Source organism: Notechis scutatus, chromosome 10, assembly GCF_049901735.1.
Source record: "Notechis scutatus isolate UNSWTSFEM ecotype Mainland chromosome 10, rNotScu1.2, whole genome shotgun sequence".
Classification (NCBI taxonomy): Eukaryota; Metazoa; Chordata; class Lepidosauria; order Squamata; family Elapidae; genus Notechis; species Notechis scutatus.
In genome coordinates, this window is record NC_142018.1 from 13,464,737 (window position 1) to 13,480,778 (window position 16,042).

Genomic DNA, 16,042 nt, shown 5'->3' on the forward strand with positions numbered 1-16,042 from the left:
TCTGAACTTTTGTGAGGTTGGGTCAGTTTGGAGGAAAAACAAGGCTCAACAGAAGTCTGAGGGGTTTAAGATCTTGCAGACTGTTACAAGTGTGTAATTAAAAATATATCAATAGAGCTATAAAGAATTGTGCATCTTAAACTATTACAGGTAGCCCTCAACTTATGAGCACAATTGAGCCCAACATTGTGGCTCAAGGTTGGACTCAGCCTTCCATCCTTCCAAGGTCAGTAAAATGAGGACCCAGATTGTTTCGGGGCAAGATGCTAACTTTGTAAACTGCTTAGAGAGGGCTGTAAAAGCATTGTGAAGCAGTATATAATTCTAAGTGCTATCTTCCTTCCTTCCTTCCTTTCTTCCTTCCTTCCTTCCTTCCTTCCTTCCTTCCTTCCTTCCTTCCTTCCTTCCCAGTGGTCAGAATGCAGTATTGCATGATAATTCTGCCCACTGCCAGCAGTTTGATCCTGACCAGCTCCAGGTTGACTCAGCCTTCCATCCTCATGAGGTCGGTAAAATGAGGACCCAGATTTTTGGGGGGCAAGAGGCTGACTCTGTAAACTGCTTAGAGAGGGCTGTAAAGCACTGTGAAGTGATATATAAGTCTAAGTGCTATTGCCCTTCCTTCCTTCCTTCCTTCCTTCCTTCCTTCCTTCCTTCCTTCCTTCCTTCCTCCTTCCTTCCTTCCTTCCTTCCTTCCTTCCTTCCTTCCTTCCTTCCTTCTTCCTTCCTTCCTCCCTCCTTCCCAACCTTCCTTCTTTCCTTCCCAGTGGTTAGAATGCAGTATTGCAAGATAATTCTGCCCACTGCCAACAGTTCGATCCTGACCGGCTCAAGGTTGACTCAGTCTTCAATCTATTCCAGTTCAGCATTTCAAGGTTGGGCTTATGAAAGTGAGCTGGATTCCAATAGGCTCAAATATGATAGTTTTCTTTCTCGGCCTGCCAAGCCACTAGGGAAGCTGTCTGTCTGGAATAGCTTCTGACATTGCAAAGCTTTGCGGCGCCATGCTCCATAAATGGTGGCATGGACCAGATGCTCAGAGCATAATTGAAAATTCCATTTTATCAGAATAGCATTTGCTGTCAGAAAGTTTTATCTTTACTTCTACAAAGAGGTTGATTAGATCCCTCAGGGGCCGAATTAGCATCTCCGAGGCTGGATATCCTCTTTTGCAATTCATAGAGTTATTCCTCCTTTGGTTTCGCTCGCATCAAATGCATTAAAAAAAATGCAGAAAACTGTGTGTGCCAATGTCCCCCTTGCAAGCTTGCCTGTTCCTCAAGTGGAGATATTTCATTTCAGTTCGGTACAAAAGAGACTGAGGAAGGGAAAAGGTAATGCATCTTCCATAGTCTTTTGTGGCCGAGCTTTTAGCTCAGCAAGTCAAACCAGTTGAGAAATGCTCATTTGTAGCATATTTCTAGCATATGCAAGTAGATCAGCTTCATTCCTGTTAGATTGTTTGAAGTATATTAATTGAATAGGGAGGAATGGCAGGATGAAGAAATACATAGGAAGAAAAAAGCAAAGAAGCTAAGACTTTGGTATCCACCCATCCATCTATCATCTATCTATCTATCTATCTATCTATCTATCTATCTATCTATCTATCTATCTATCTATCTATCTATCTATCTATCTATCCCTTATATCCATGTCTGTTTGTCATGTCTCTCTCTTTTTGTCTGTCTCTGTCTGTCTGTCTCTCTTTGTCTCTGTCTCTCTCTGTTTCTGTCTCTCTCTCTTTGTCTCTCCGTCCCTTTCTGTCTGTGTCTCTTTGTCTCTGTCTCTCTTTATCTCTCTCTCTTTATCTCTCTCTTTGTCTCTCTGTCTGTCTGTATGGGTGTCTGTCTGTCTCTCTCTCTCTCTGTCTCTGTTTGAAGTCCAGCAACTGTATGTGACAGGGTTGCCAACCACATCCTCTATTAATGGATCTATACTATACCACATCTTATTTGACTGTGATTTATTCACACAAATACACTCAACCCAAATGAAACCCAAACCTACGTCGGCATAGCAATGTTTAAACTTGGTCAGTGGCTGGATACTTGGGCTGAGATTTAACACGAGGGGCCAAAAAAATAAGACCTGAGCTCTGCAGATTGAAATATAAAATATGCACACACACCCAGAGCTTAAGCCGTGCACCACAACACACATACACAGGGATCTTGACAGCCAAGTTACACAATAAGCAGCTTATCATATACCATAAGTAGCTTATTGTTTTGCCTTCAAGAAAAATAAGACCCAAATTGCAACTATTCCCAACAGAAAATGCGAAGGGTGGGGAAGGGAAAGATTAAAGCTGTGTCTGAACAAACCTCTTGTAGACCAAAGGCTTGAAGCCTAACCAAGTAAAATCCATCGTGCTCTTTAATTCTGAACACCACACAAGTCCTCAACCTATGACCACAACCGAGCCCAAAATTTCTGTCGTTAACTGAGACATTTGTCAAGTGAACGTTGTCCTATTTTACAACCTTTCTTGCCACCGTTGTTAAGGGAATCCCTGCAGTTTGTTCAGTTAGTGACTCGGTCGTTAAGTGAATCTGGCTTCCCTGTTGTCAGAAGGTCTGCAAAAGGGGTTCGCGTGACCCCCCTGCCGGAACACTGCAACCGTCATAAACACAAGTCGGTTGCCAAGCGTCTGAATTCTGATCCACATGTCTTCAGGGACCTATGCTCGGAAACGTCGGTTGTAAGCATGAAAAACGGTCGCAAGTCACTTTTTTCAATGCTGTCATGAGTTTTCAATGGTCACTAAATGAACCGTTGCACGTTGAGGACTCCCTGTATTGAAGCTTATTAAATATTACAGAAATTGAGAATCTTATCCACGGTTTGCTTCTCTCTGGACTCATACCTTGTTGCAGTAAAGGTGATGACTTCTCCATCTCTTTAAAGGCCATTGAGTTAAGAGTGAGGAAAACGAAAATTGAGCATGTGGCCTTTTCTGGTTGGAAGATGGTTTTCTGTTTATGTATGTATGTATGTATGTATGTATGTATGTATGTGTATGTATGTATGTATGTATGTTATTCAGCTTTGTTCGGATATTTTCCCACGTCATTATAGTTGTGCTTTTAAAGTTGTAGCAACGTTTCGGCAGAATCTCATCTGCCATCATCAGGCTTCTGTATCATGTTCGTCTGTGAGTCAGACTTTTATAGTTGTTATTTATATATTTCTCCTGTTTCTCTCTCTATATATATTTCTCCTGTTTCTCTCCATGTTTAAAAATAAGAGGCTGTGTGCATCTCTGCTCTGTGGCAGTGTGGAAAATAATTTTAGAAAACACAGGTATCAAGGGAACCGAAGCTAATTAGAAAGAAAATGCTGGCTTTCATTTAAGAATCTCACCTTTTATGTTCTTGTTTTTGTTAACACCTGCAGAGTTCCTCTGTCATTTAAGTATCGTTGGAGGGACAAGCACTTAGGGACAGTGGTGGGATCCAAATAATTTAACAACCGGTTCTCTGCCCTAATGATTTCTTTCAACAACCAGTTCACCAAACTGCTCAGCAAGTTAACAACCGGTTGTCCCGAACTGGTGCGAACTGGCTGAATCCCACCACTGCTTACGGATGGATAGTGAGGGAGGAGAGAAAATGCAACATAGGGCATCGCCTGATTTTAAGCAAAGAGAACACGGAAAAGAAAAAAAAAGGCTTCCTTGCTTTCGCTTGCCATGGAAAACTCCCCAAGGATGATTTCAATTGAAAGAAATGTGTTGGGGCTTTGAATGCGCTCACAGATGTGTAACCTGTGCAGATAGTATATAAATCTAAGTACTATAGCTATTGCCCTTCCTTTCCTCCCTCCCTCCCTCCCTCCCTTTTCTCCTTCCTCCCTCCCTCCCTCCCTCCCTCCCTTCCTTCCTTCCTTCCTTCCTTCCTTCCTTCCTTCCTTCCTTCCTTTCCAGTGGTTAGAATGCAGCATTGCAGGCTAATTCTGCCCACTGCCAGCAGTTCAATCTTGACCGGCTCAAGGTTGATTCAGGCTTCCATCCTTCCGAGGTGGGTAAAATAAGGACCCAGACTGTTGGGAGCAAGAGGCTGACTCTATAAACTGCTTAGAGAGGGGCTGTAAAGCACTGTGAAGTGATATATAAGTCTAAGCGCGATTGCTATTTTTGAATCTTTGATGTTCCAATGCACTTCCCACTGACGTTCTCATAATGTTTCATTTCTGGTTGGGAAGCTGCTGAGAATAATCCTGTCTGAGATTCAAGAAACTATCCGGAATTGTTTTAAGCTGCTTGTTTAGAAGAATTTTGGCCCGTTAAATATCGGAGGTGTTTCTTCCCTTTCCTCCTCCTCCTCCTCCTCCTCCTCCTCCTCCTCCTCCTCCTCCTCCTCCTCCTCCTCCTCCTCCTCCTCCTCCTCCTCCTCAACTGGACACTGCATCTAGATAGACATCCATTTCATATTTTAGCAGTGGGGTAGGTGTGCAAATCAAAAAAAGACCTTTTGCTCAAAGAGCACAGGAGCAAATTCCTGATCTGAAACCACGATCCGTCTACATAGCTAATGAGCCTGAACCACCAGAGGTGGCCTGGGGAAGCATGCTTTATAAACTAATAGTCTCTTGTTAACCTTTTTGGTGTTTGTGTGTGTGTGTGAGTGTGTATATGTGTGTGTGTGTGAGAGAGAGGGGGGGGAGAGAGAGTTGCTAATTAAATCCGAAACGGGAACTACATTGTGTGGATTTCAAAGCGGAAATAGCAATTTTCATACCGACTACGACTTACCTTTGTGCATAGCGCGTTTGGTTCACTGGTGGTGTGGCCGATTAATGTGGCAGTCTAGCAGCATTGAAAACAGCACAGGGAAGAAAAAAAAGAAACACACACACACACACATATATAACTGAAATGAATGAATGAATGAATATATCTATATCTATATACACATACATACATACATACATACATACATACATACATACATACAAACACACACACACTCTTTGCTGTCTCCTTTTTGTTCACATAGCAAATACTGTTTCAGCTTTCAAACAGCCCTCACCTCTGTCACATACTGACAGGACGCTAGCCAGATGAATACCGATGGATGCTGGTAGGCAGAGGCAGAATTGTTTTCCCTTTATTTTCCTCCCCCCCAAAAAACTAAGGCCGACCACATAGTTTCGTAGTGAAGCACAGATATCGAGCTAGCATAGAATATAGAATAGAACAGAATAGAATAGAATAACTTTATTGTGACTTTGAATGTACACTAATTGGCATACATTAAAAATGAATTTTTTGTTACATAAAGTTCTTAAAAAAATTCACCACTTCCAATTTTTACACTAGATAAACGTGATAAACGAATAAACAAAACGAGAAACGAGGAAAAGGGACGATGGACGACAGAAGTGGAAGCAGTCCAGACCCCAAAATTGCCTCTACTATAACTATATATCCGTGATGGCGAACCTATGCTCCTGCCGGCATGCAAGAGGTCCCCTGGAAGAGCCCCACTGCGCATGTGTGTGCCCCCCACCAGCCAGCTAATTGTTGGGTATCTGCCACGCGTGCATTGGGGGAGACGTACACGTGGGAGACGCACACACATGCGCAGAGGCATGCGGTATGTGTGTGTGTATGATTTGCGCTGCGGTACGGTGGGGGTCACGCGTGCACACGCTTAGGGAGCAGGGGGAGTCACGCGTGTATTGCATCATGGGTGCACTCACAGTTTTGGCACGCACCGTGGAAACGGTTAGCCATCCCTGATGTATACAACCTGAACGTAATTTATAAGCGGTTCCAATCTGGGAGAAAGAATACGGCTTGAAAGTGTTGCGTTTGCAGGGCTGCAAAGCAACGAAAGAAAGACCCCCCCAAAATAAAGTTCCAATTAAATTGGTTAGGATAACTTAATAGCAGGGGTGGCTTGCTTAACCCAAGCCGTGCGTTAAAGCATGAGGAATGTGCTCGCTTGGAAAGCTGTGAATTGTACGAAAGGGTTGATTATGCGGTTAAATAGGAAATTGTGTATTCGCCATAGCAACCTGCATCCGTCTCGCTGCTTCTCTGAAACCCCAGACCTTACATTAAAGAAACAGTCACGGTAAAACACAAGGTGGTCTGTAGGTTTGTGTGCACTGGAATGCCAGTTATGTTAATATTAATTGGGGAAAAAGAGTTGAAGTCAATTGGAGTTTGTTTTCCAACCTATTTTAAAGATGAATCTTCTTTTTGTTTATCGCGTAACCAAATGACTCAGACTGTTGTTGTGGGGTAGGGCATCGGAAATGTTGTCTCCAGGTAGCATTCTTGGCCCCCTGCTTCATATTCTTTTAATTAAAATAAATAGCACACGGGGAGATGTTCGCAATTGCTGTCTTCTGGGATTTAGTTTTTAAATTTCTCTACTGCGATCTTTGCATTTCTTGAAAGGCTTCCATTCATGGAAGAGCTGAATCACACCCTGAGGGTGGCTGGATGATCGGCCAAGATCAACCAGATCGTGCCACTGACTGAGACAAATGCCTGGTATCTAAATTGTGTTGGGGAAGATTTCTTTGTCTGTCTGAATGTTTGCTTGTCTGTCTGCCTGTCTGTCATCTTTTGATGACCCCATAATCACTTGAGGGGTGGAGTCTGGACAACTGAATGGAGCTGAGTATTTTCTGGCCGGATGCCCTTCCTTTTGCCAATGTGGAGTTATATTCAGCAGATTATCTATCTATCTATCTATCTATCTATCTATCTATCTATCTATCTATCTATCTATCTATCTATCTATCATCTATATAAATGTTTTAAAGAGAACACAAATATAGAATAAAGAAAACAGAAGAAAAAAGACAAGTGTGTAGGGAAAAAAAGAATGAAGAGAAAAAGAAAGAACCTTCCAATTCCTTTTGCAGCAAGTGCAAGGATGATTACAAAGTTATCTCTTATTCTATGATTACATTAGCTAGGAAAGTTTTAAAATTGATTATTGCTTTGAAACCTCTGTATTACAGAATCTAGAAATATGTCAGGAAAATCATTTTGAATCTTCAGTAGAGATGGGTCCAAATCACCTCCTCCCAGGTTGATGGTAGACTAGGGTCTCCCTTAACCATTACACCGCCTTGCCTTTCACTACCACTGTTTACTTTTTGAGCGAGGAGTGATTGTCTTTCCTTCCTTCCTTCCTTCCTTCCTTCCTTCCTTCCTTCCTTCCTTCCTTCCTTCCTTCCTTCCTTCCTTCCTTCCTTCCTTCCTTCCTTCCTTCCTTAAAATGTTACACTATTGCTTGTAACTCCTTTCTTCCTTCCTTCCTCCTTCCTGAAAATGTTGCAGTATTGTTTGTGTCTTTCTCCTTCCTTCCTTCCTTCCTTCCTTCCTTCCTTCCTTCCTTCCTTCCTTCCTTCCTTCCTTCCTTCCTTCCTTCCTTCCTTCCTTCCTTCCTTCCCTTCCCTTCCCTTCCCTTCCCTTCCCTTCCCTTCCCTTCCCTTCCCTTCCCTTCCCTTCTTCCTCCCTCCCTCCCTCCCTCCCTCCTTCCTTTCCAATGTTGCACTCTTGCTTGGGTCTGTTTTCTACTATGTGACAGCTGCAGTGGAAGCTTCATTTCGTAATAAATAAGCTCAGTCTCATTCCCGTCTCCTTGATTTGCATATTGTAACATATTGTGGGCTTTGAATCTTCTGTCTGAATGTCGTAGATGCACTGTTTCTTCACGATTTGTCTAATCCTCTTTTTAGCGCCAATTCTTCATAGTACAATAAATGCATCTTATTTGTAGGCATTTGCTTACTGGAGGGGGGTGGCAATTGTGGCTATTTTATCTGCTGTCATTGAGGTTGTTTTTTTTTTTGCTTCTGCTGCAGCCTTTTCTGTTAAACTTGTACCACTTTGGATTCTTCCTTTTTTTTTTTCCTATGAGAATTTTTTTATTGTTATGATTGCATGCAAAAGTGGGAGAGTTGAAATTAAAAAGGTCTTTGAGTAGTCAAAGGTTAAGCACCTTACTCCAAGACTCCAGTATTTGAGGGGCTGCCACAAAGAAGAGGGGGTGGTGGTGTCAACTTATTTTCCAAAGCACCAGAAGGCAAGACAAGAAACAAGGGATGGAAACTAATCAAAGAGAGAAGCAAGCTGGAATTCAAGAGTAACTTCCTAGCAGTGAGGACCATGAACCAGGGGAATGACTCGCCTTCAGAAATTGTGGGTGCTCCATCACTGGTTTTTAAGAAGAGACTGGACAGCCACTAGTCTGAAATGGTATAGGGTCTGCTGCTCGAGCAAGGGGGTTGGACTAGAAGATCTCTGGGGTCCCTTCCACTTTTATTCTGACAGACTTGACCTCTCTCTGTTTAGCAGCTGGCGTGCAAATTGGGCCCCCCTCATCCGCTTAATTCAACTGAAAGGTTGAGCCCAACCATCCCCAGATGGTTTTAATCGAAAAATCCTTCAAAACTCTTTCTAGTGTGTGCGGAGTCCACCCTGCTTCTGTAGTGATGGATAGTGTGGAAGTTGAAGACCTGGTGTGCAGACTGGAAAAAAAAGTTTAGGAGCAAATGATAAATAGCCATCCTCAATCTTTGCTGCTGTTTGTGAAGAGGCACACCTCCCTGATGGATCTGTGGAAGGATATTAGAAAATCAGAAGGTGTCTTCCCTAACCTTCACAGAGATATGTTGTTGTTGTTGTTAGTTGTGAAGTCATGTCCGACCCATCGCGACCCCATGGACAACATTCCTCCAGGCCTTCCTGTCCTCTATCATCTTCTGGAGACCATTTAAGGTCACACTGACTGCTTCAGTGACTCCATTCAGCTACCTCCTTCTCTGCCCTCCATCTTTCCCAGCATTAGGCTCTTCTCCAGGGAGTCCTTCCTTCTCATGAGGTGACCAAAGTATTTGAGTTTCATCTTCAGGATCTGGCCTTCACAAAGATATACTGGTTCGAAATGGGAAATAGTTCAGCTGCTGGAATGCTTCTAACCTCATGCCATGCACCTCAATCTGCTTCGTTGAAGACAACTCTGAGAACACTTGATATCCATACCAATATCTGAGAGGCTATCACAGAGAGGAGGGGGCAAGTTATTTTCCAAAGCACCTGAAGGGCAAACAAGGAATAATGGATGGAAACTGAACAAGGAGAGATTCAACCTGGAAATAAGGAGAAATTTTCTGACAGTGAGAACAATCAACCCATGGAACAGAAGTGGCCTTCGGAAGTTGTGGGAGCTTCATCCCTGGAAGCTTTTCAAGAAGAGACCTGTCTGCCATCTGTCAGAAATGGTGTAGGGCAAGGGTCTTCAAACTTGACAGCTTTAAGACTTGTGGATTTCAACTCCCAGAATTCCTCTTCCAGTCATGTTAGCTCAGGAATTCTGGGAGTTGAAGTCCAGATGTCTTAAACTTGCCAAGTTTGAAGAGCCTTGGTGTAGGGTCTCCTGCTTGGCTGGGGAGGTTGGACTAGAAGACCTCTAAGAAGATCCCTTCTAACTCTGTTATTCTATTATCAGTTGTGCTTGGGAGAAAAATCACTTTTGGTTTTTGGCCATGCCACAAAGCTTGACAGAAAGCTTGCACCCTTTCAATCAGGGCAGAGTTCGTTTTGATTGGAAGGGCATGTACGGTTATTATAATTAGATGGTTCAACAAATTATAGTTAAAGCAACTTGGGATTTAGTGCATTGGATGAACTCGACTGTTGTAGAAATGTGGTTTTTCAGCAGAGATGCTTGAGTTTTAATTGACCCAACTTGTAATTTTTAATGTACAGAAGGGAGTAAAGGGGAAATGTGTGGCCAGAAACTGACCAGATGAAACACTAAAGTCAAGATAGTGGCTATGCTGATGTGATCAAATCTGTTTTGGATGTGCATTACTCATAAAATCCCTCTCTTTCTCTCTTCCAAATGTACGGAGTTGCAGTTTTAATCCAAATTTATATTGTTTGCATTACTCTCCATCCATGCCATTAGCAAAATTAGAAGCCTGGCTGGAAATGGCTTTGACCAGATTTAGAATGGAATGGAATGGAATGGAATGGAATAGAATGGAATGGAGAATAGAATAGAATAGAATAGAATAGAATAGAATAGAATAGAATAGAATAGAATAGAACAGAACAGAATAAGGAATAAGGAATAAGGAATAAGGAATAGAATAAGGAATAAGGAACAGAACAAAACAAAATGACAGAGTTGGAAGGGACCTTGGAGGTCTTCTAGTCCAACCTCCTGCTCAGGCAGGAAACCCTAAACCACTTCAGACAAATGGTTGTCCAATCTCTTCTTAAAACTTCCAGTGTTGGAGCATTCACAAGTTCTGGAGACAAGTTGTTCCACTGACTAATTGTTCTCACTGTCAGGTATGTAACAGTTTATGGGTGCTAGAAGAAGTGGGGGGGGGAGAAAGCAAATTTTGGAGTGGATTTTTCTACTGTTTATGGTTTACTAGTTTTCCCTCTTTTCCACCCTAAAATAGTTGCCCGAGATTAATCATCTGACTAGTGTTTGTTTTGCATCGAATAAGTTATTATTTCTATGTCAGTAATTCTTTCCCATCAGTGGGCCACAGGATAACAGTAACTTGCTGGTGTTCCTCTCATCACTATAACCTTGTTGCTTGTATCTTTACGATTTATATTGTTTTATTTAGTTTCCTAGTATAATTTCATTGCTTATTTAGTATCCTATGCCTATCACCAAGTGTCGTGTCTTATAATTCTTGATGAATGTATTTTTAATGTACCCTGAGAGCATATGAACCAAAGACAAATTCCTTGTGTGTCCAATCACACTGGGCCAATAAAGCTATTTTGTTCTGTTCTGTTGTGTTCTATTTTCTATTGTATTGTATTGTATTGTATTCTGTCCTGTCCTGTCCTGTCCTGTCCTATCCTCTTCTCTTCTCTTCTCTTCTCTTCTCTTCTCTTCTCTTCTCTTCTCTTCTCTTCTCTTCTCTTCTCTTCTCTTCTCTTCTCTCCTCTCCTCTCCTCTCCTCTCCTCTCCTCTCCTCTCCTCTCCTCTTCTCTTCTCTGCATACCTCTAGCGCTTTCCTAGAATCCAAGAAAAATACCGTTTTCCCTTTTGTTCTCAGCCCACCCCCCACTTCAAGGAAAGCATTCCTACAGGTAGGATTTTTTTAATACCATACTCTCATTGTTGGGAGCATCTGGGAACCTTCTGCTTAATTGGAAAAATGTAATTAGCGCAAGCAATTTTCTCCCTCCAAGAGAGAAACAGCCCCTCCTTCTTGTAGCTGACACTTTTCTGACACTGCCTCGTAGGATTACCTCTCGGATTGTGGGCCAGTTCCTCCAAGGGACTTTCGGGCCTGCTGTACCACCCTCAGGTTCATCCCTCGCCTCTCCTGGGATGCTGGTGGATGGACATCTTTTGGGAAAATAAGACCTTCTCCTTCACTTTTCCTCCAACTGGAAAAGAGCCAACTGTTGAGGCTTCTAGACAGCTAAGGGAATATACTGCTCAGTTCTTACCTAGACTTTCTGGACAGCTTGGCTTGAATTTCTTCTTCTTTTGGGTTGAGGTAACTTGAAGATTTAGCTCTCTTTGTGGTCTCTAAATCATCTCTGGAGCTTTTGAGGATCACAGATGCTAGAAAGCATCGCATTGATACAGGAAACTCATTAAAACCTTGCCATGTTCTACAGCAACTTTACATGGTTAAAAACTTCCTCTCAATTCCAGAAAACCCAGAAAACTCTGGGCCTGCCCAAATGTAGGATGTGGCCACATCCACTTTTCATCTCTACCCTATCTCCTGCAGCTGTCATCATGTCCTTCCAAGATGTTAAGTGGGCCCTGGAAGTTAAAACAAACCACTTCTGGGAATGTTTGCATAATGTTTGTACTCCCACTGCCCAGCCAATGTTAGTTCTTTGCAACCTTCCTGAATCTTGTGACTCAGTTCCCATGTTCACTGTTTGCCCTGGCCTTTTGAGGGCCATGTGAGTTGTGATATTTTCAGTTTGCAACTGAGTCCCACCTGTGGATTCCAACTAGGAGTGGAAGAGCAAACAGATTTACCTCAGCTTGCACTTGAATTGGAGTTTGATGAACAAGCCAATAGCAAACTAGCCAACGCTGTGGATGTCAGGGTTCCAGAAAACCCCAACTCCAATTAAAAACTCTGAGACAGACATTTTCTCAAAGTTTCATTTATTAGAGTAGGCATACTGGCACATCTAGGAAATCCCGAATCTGAAAGTTCTGGGTTTCCCTCCAATAAGTAAAATATTACAAATCCACCCCTGCCCCATCATTCCATCACATGCCCCAATCACCCTCTGTCCCAATTTGAGATGTCCCCTCTACTACTACTCAGCCAGGTGCAGGAACAACATGACCTAGACTCTAAAAAAAGAATGCTATTATGTCTAACCACATACGCTCCGCGCAATTCCCCCCTCCCATCGTCCCAGGCTCAAGAATGTGACAGCGTGGAAGCTTCTGGTGCTAATATGGCTTCCAAAGCTGACAGTAGGTCAGCAAGTAATCATGATTTGTTCAGCTACTTCCTAGTTTGTTTTTCACCATTTGTTCCTCAGGATGAGAACAACAACAATCCTTGAATATAAAGATGGTTTTTTAGGCTCAGATATAATTTATAGCTCTCGTTCCAATGAAGTTGGAGTTTCTGAGTTTCTATGCCAACCATAAGCCACCTTTTCTAATGGTGGTTTGCTGAAGAATAGGCCACAGCTTCCTGTTTGTGTATCATATAAAAACTCCCGTGGAAACAGAAAATGGGGCTATTGAAGCATTGATCCTGGTGAGATCACACCATCTATTATCAGAATGATATGAAGACTTCTTAATACAACAAACACTGTAACAGCAAGAATGTAGTTTCCCTTAGTGTAGCTTGTGTTGATGCTGCACAGTAAGACTCCTGGATGTGTTTTCCCCCTACTGTGTTGGTTGCGTATAGTCATGCTGCAACCACTTTTAACAAATAATGAGTTATGCTTTTATAGAACCATGCAAGGGAATCTGTAGAGGCAGAATTTACAAATAATGAGGATTACAAAACTATTTGTAATTTTGCCTTTCGCAAGGAACGAGAGCTGATAAACATCACATAACATTTAGCCATTAGTCTTTCCTCCCTTTGGGTTGCAGAAACCAACTGTTTACATGCCTGCTGTCTCCAGCAACGAGCTGGTAATGAAAGCCTTTTCACTGTAACTTTGTGTTCATCATCATTCAGACCAAATCATTGTCAATTTCTATCTAATTGATCCATTATCTGTGCCGAGGCCACTCTCTTCTTCAGAGCACAATGCAGTGCTCGTTGTTTGAAGAATGGACTAAAGCCACATTTTTACAGTATTCTGATTCTAGATAGAACTTAGAATAACAGAGCTGGAAGGGACCATGGAGGTCTTGTAGTCCAGCCCCTTGCTCGAGCAGGAGACCCAATACAATGTCAGACAATCGCTGTCCAATCTCTTCTCAAAAACCTCTAGTGACGAAGCACCTTCTGGAGGCAAGCTGTTCCAGTGGTTAATTGTTCTCACTGTCAGAAAGTTTCTCTTTCTTTCTAGGCTGAATCTCTCCTTGATCAATTTCCATCCATTATTCCTTGTCTGGACTACAAGTACTTTAGAAAACAGCTTGACCCCTTCCTCTCTGTGTCAAACCCTCAAATATTGGAAGACTGCTATCATGTCTCCCCTGGTCCTTCTCTTCCCTAAACTAGCCATGCCCAGTTCCTGCAACTGCTTATTGTATGTTTTAGCCTCCAGCCCCCCAATCATCTTGGTTGCTCTTCTCTGCACTCTTTCTAGAACAGGGGTCTTCAAACTTGACAGACTTGTGGACTTCAACTCCAAAATTCCTCTTCCAGTCATGTTAGCTCAGGACTTCTGGGAGTTGAAGTCCACAAGTCTTCAAGCTTGCCAAGTTTGAAGGCCCTTGTTCTAGAGTCTCAACCTATTTTTTTTAAAAAAAGAATATTGTGACCATTATAAAACCAATATAGATTTTCTTTTTTGATCTCCTTCTTTTATTGGCTTCCTGCCTTTCAAGGCACTTCATCACTTTCCTTCTTCCCTTCTGTTCCCGTCGCAAAACTGGCAGCCTTGGCGTGACTCGCATCCTGCAAAAAAAAACAAAAAAACCACACAAAACCTCTGCCACTTATATTGCCACCAGCATGTTATTTTTCCCCTTCTGAAATGGCACGCTGAACATTTGTGCTTTGCTGTCTTGATTCCGGCTGCCATCATCTCCCTTCTCCCGTCTCTCTTGGGCCCCATCCAATTTAATTAATTATACTTAGTATCTGGCGCAGCTTGTCAAAAGTTCGCCTCCCTCCCCCAATCCAAACCTCCTTCCAAAGTTTAATGCTTTTTTAATTCCGTTGCTTGCTGCATGGCTCAGTGTTTTCTAAATGACTTCGACTTCATAGTGACAAGAGGCGGGCGTTGCATCTGTGCTTGCCAGACAAGGAGGAGGCGTAGGGAAAGCTTCCTGCAGGAATTCTCCAGAATGATTTCCATAGGGCTACATTCCCCTGCTCCTAAGTTTCGATGGAGGCCAGGACCGGTGTCTCAGACAGACGAACCGGATGTAGACATCAGATCTCCTCTTATCTCAGCCACCCCCTACTTGTTCTGACCAAGGCTTCCTGACACCATAATTAAGCACATTCTTAGTTAAAACAATTCGTTTTATTTCAACGCTGGGAATGATGTTCATTCCCAGCCTGTAATGAGTCCCAAACAGTCCCTCGAGATAAGCACCCACCTTTCTCTCCTTTGAATTGCTGCCAACAACTAAAGTGCCAAATGAACTGTAAAAAATGAACTGAGGTACAAAGTCCACACAGAGCTTCAAGGTTTAATCTGAACAGAGCGAACGACTTTGCTTCCTGCAAAGGTTTCTCTACCTTTGCATTTCCTTTATACCTTATGGGAGGGGCAATCGCCTCCAAGCCTTACTCCTGAGTCTTCCCTTTTGTCTTAGCTGCTCTTGCCTTCTGGCAGCTCTGCGCATACGCGCACTGGGAACAGGCTCCCTTTGTTTCTCTGCCTCGTTGCTGCCAGACTCCAGAGGGTCCAGAGTCAGCACCCCACTCCCAGATGGTCCTGGCTCCATCTCTGCATCGGACACAGGACTCTCGTCCATGTCCTCTCCAGACTCCCGGACTGGCCCATGTTCTTCCCCACTATCTGATTCCACTGCCGCCTGCACAGGCTGCCGGCGAACCACAACACTACTTTCTGAGAGTCTCTTTTAACTCCTGCTGGTCCCAGGAGGCTGGTAATAACATCCCACACAGTGTTAAAACTCCTGCAGGTTGCTTCAACAGGGAGATCGCTGAGAAAGCCTGCCGTGAACCCGGGTGGAGCAAAAGCTAGCTGTTCTATTTCAATAAACGCATTGGAACATTTCCCAGATTGAGCCCTGATCTCACCTGCAGCTTTTTAAAAAGTCTCATGTTTTCCTCCCAGCAGCAATCTTTTCTTAGGAGTCTGGAAGGAGGAAGATTGAACTGCTGCTCAGGTAATGCCGAAGTTGAACTAGTGCAAATTAGGGACCTTATGTGAGTGTATCCTAAGGGGTCTTTTTGAAGGAAATTCAAATTCTCTTCTCCCAAAAGAGAATATCTAGCTTGGTGTGTTTATGTGTATTTTCCTTCCTTCCTTCCTTCCTTCCTTCCTTCCTTCCTTCCTTCCTTCCTTCCTTCCTTCCTTCCTTCCTTCCTTCCTTCCTTCCTTCCTTTATTTTGCTATGCACACTATAGTGAAGAATGACCCATAAACACCCTTCTATCCTACATCTTCTGTCCATGATAGCCAAAGAAAACTGCTAAATACAGTAGAACAATATTTATCTGAATATCCAGTGTTAAGTACAAGCTCCAGTTCCACAAGCTCATATTAAATTATAACCCATGTCATTATATCCATCAGAGATAATGTAACAACACAATATAACACTTCACAATTTGCTGGCAAATATCTCAGGTATCTAAGTGTGTGTGTGGGAATATAGGGCCCTTTGATGTCAGGTTTCTTTCTTCCTTCCTTCCCATAAAAAGATGGTATCTA

At 42.9% G+C, this 16,042-nt stretch overlaps 1 protein-coding gene across 3 annotated transcripts in view; it reads left to right on the forward strand.

The window, feature by feature from the left end:
• Positions 1-16,042, forward strand: part of PCDH19 (protocadherin 19) — a 133,037-nt gene that overhangs the window by 93,981 nt on the left and 23,014 nt on the right. The window contains exon 5 of one of the 3 annotated variants that reach the window (XM_087972138.1): positions 15,446-15,494. The exons of the other annotated variants lie outside the window; for them this stretch is intronic. Within the exon in view, the coding sequence (XP_087828264.1) occupies positions 15,446-15,459 (14 nt within the window). The 3' untranslated portion in view covers positions 15,460-15,494. The remainder of the gene's footprint in view (positions 1-15,445; positions 15,495-16,042) is intronic. 3 annotated transcript variants of the gene reach the window in all.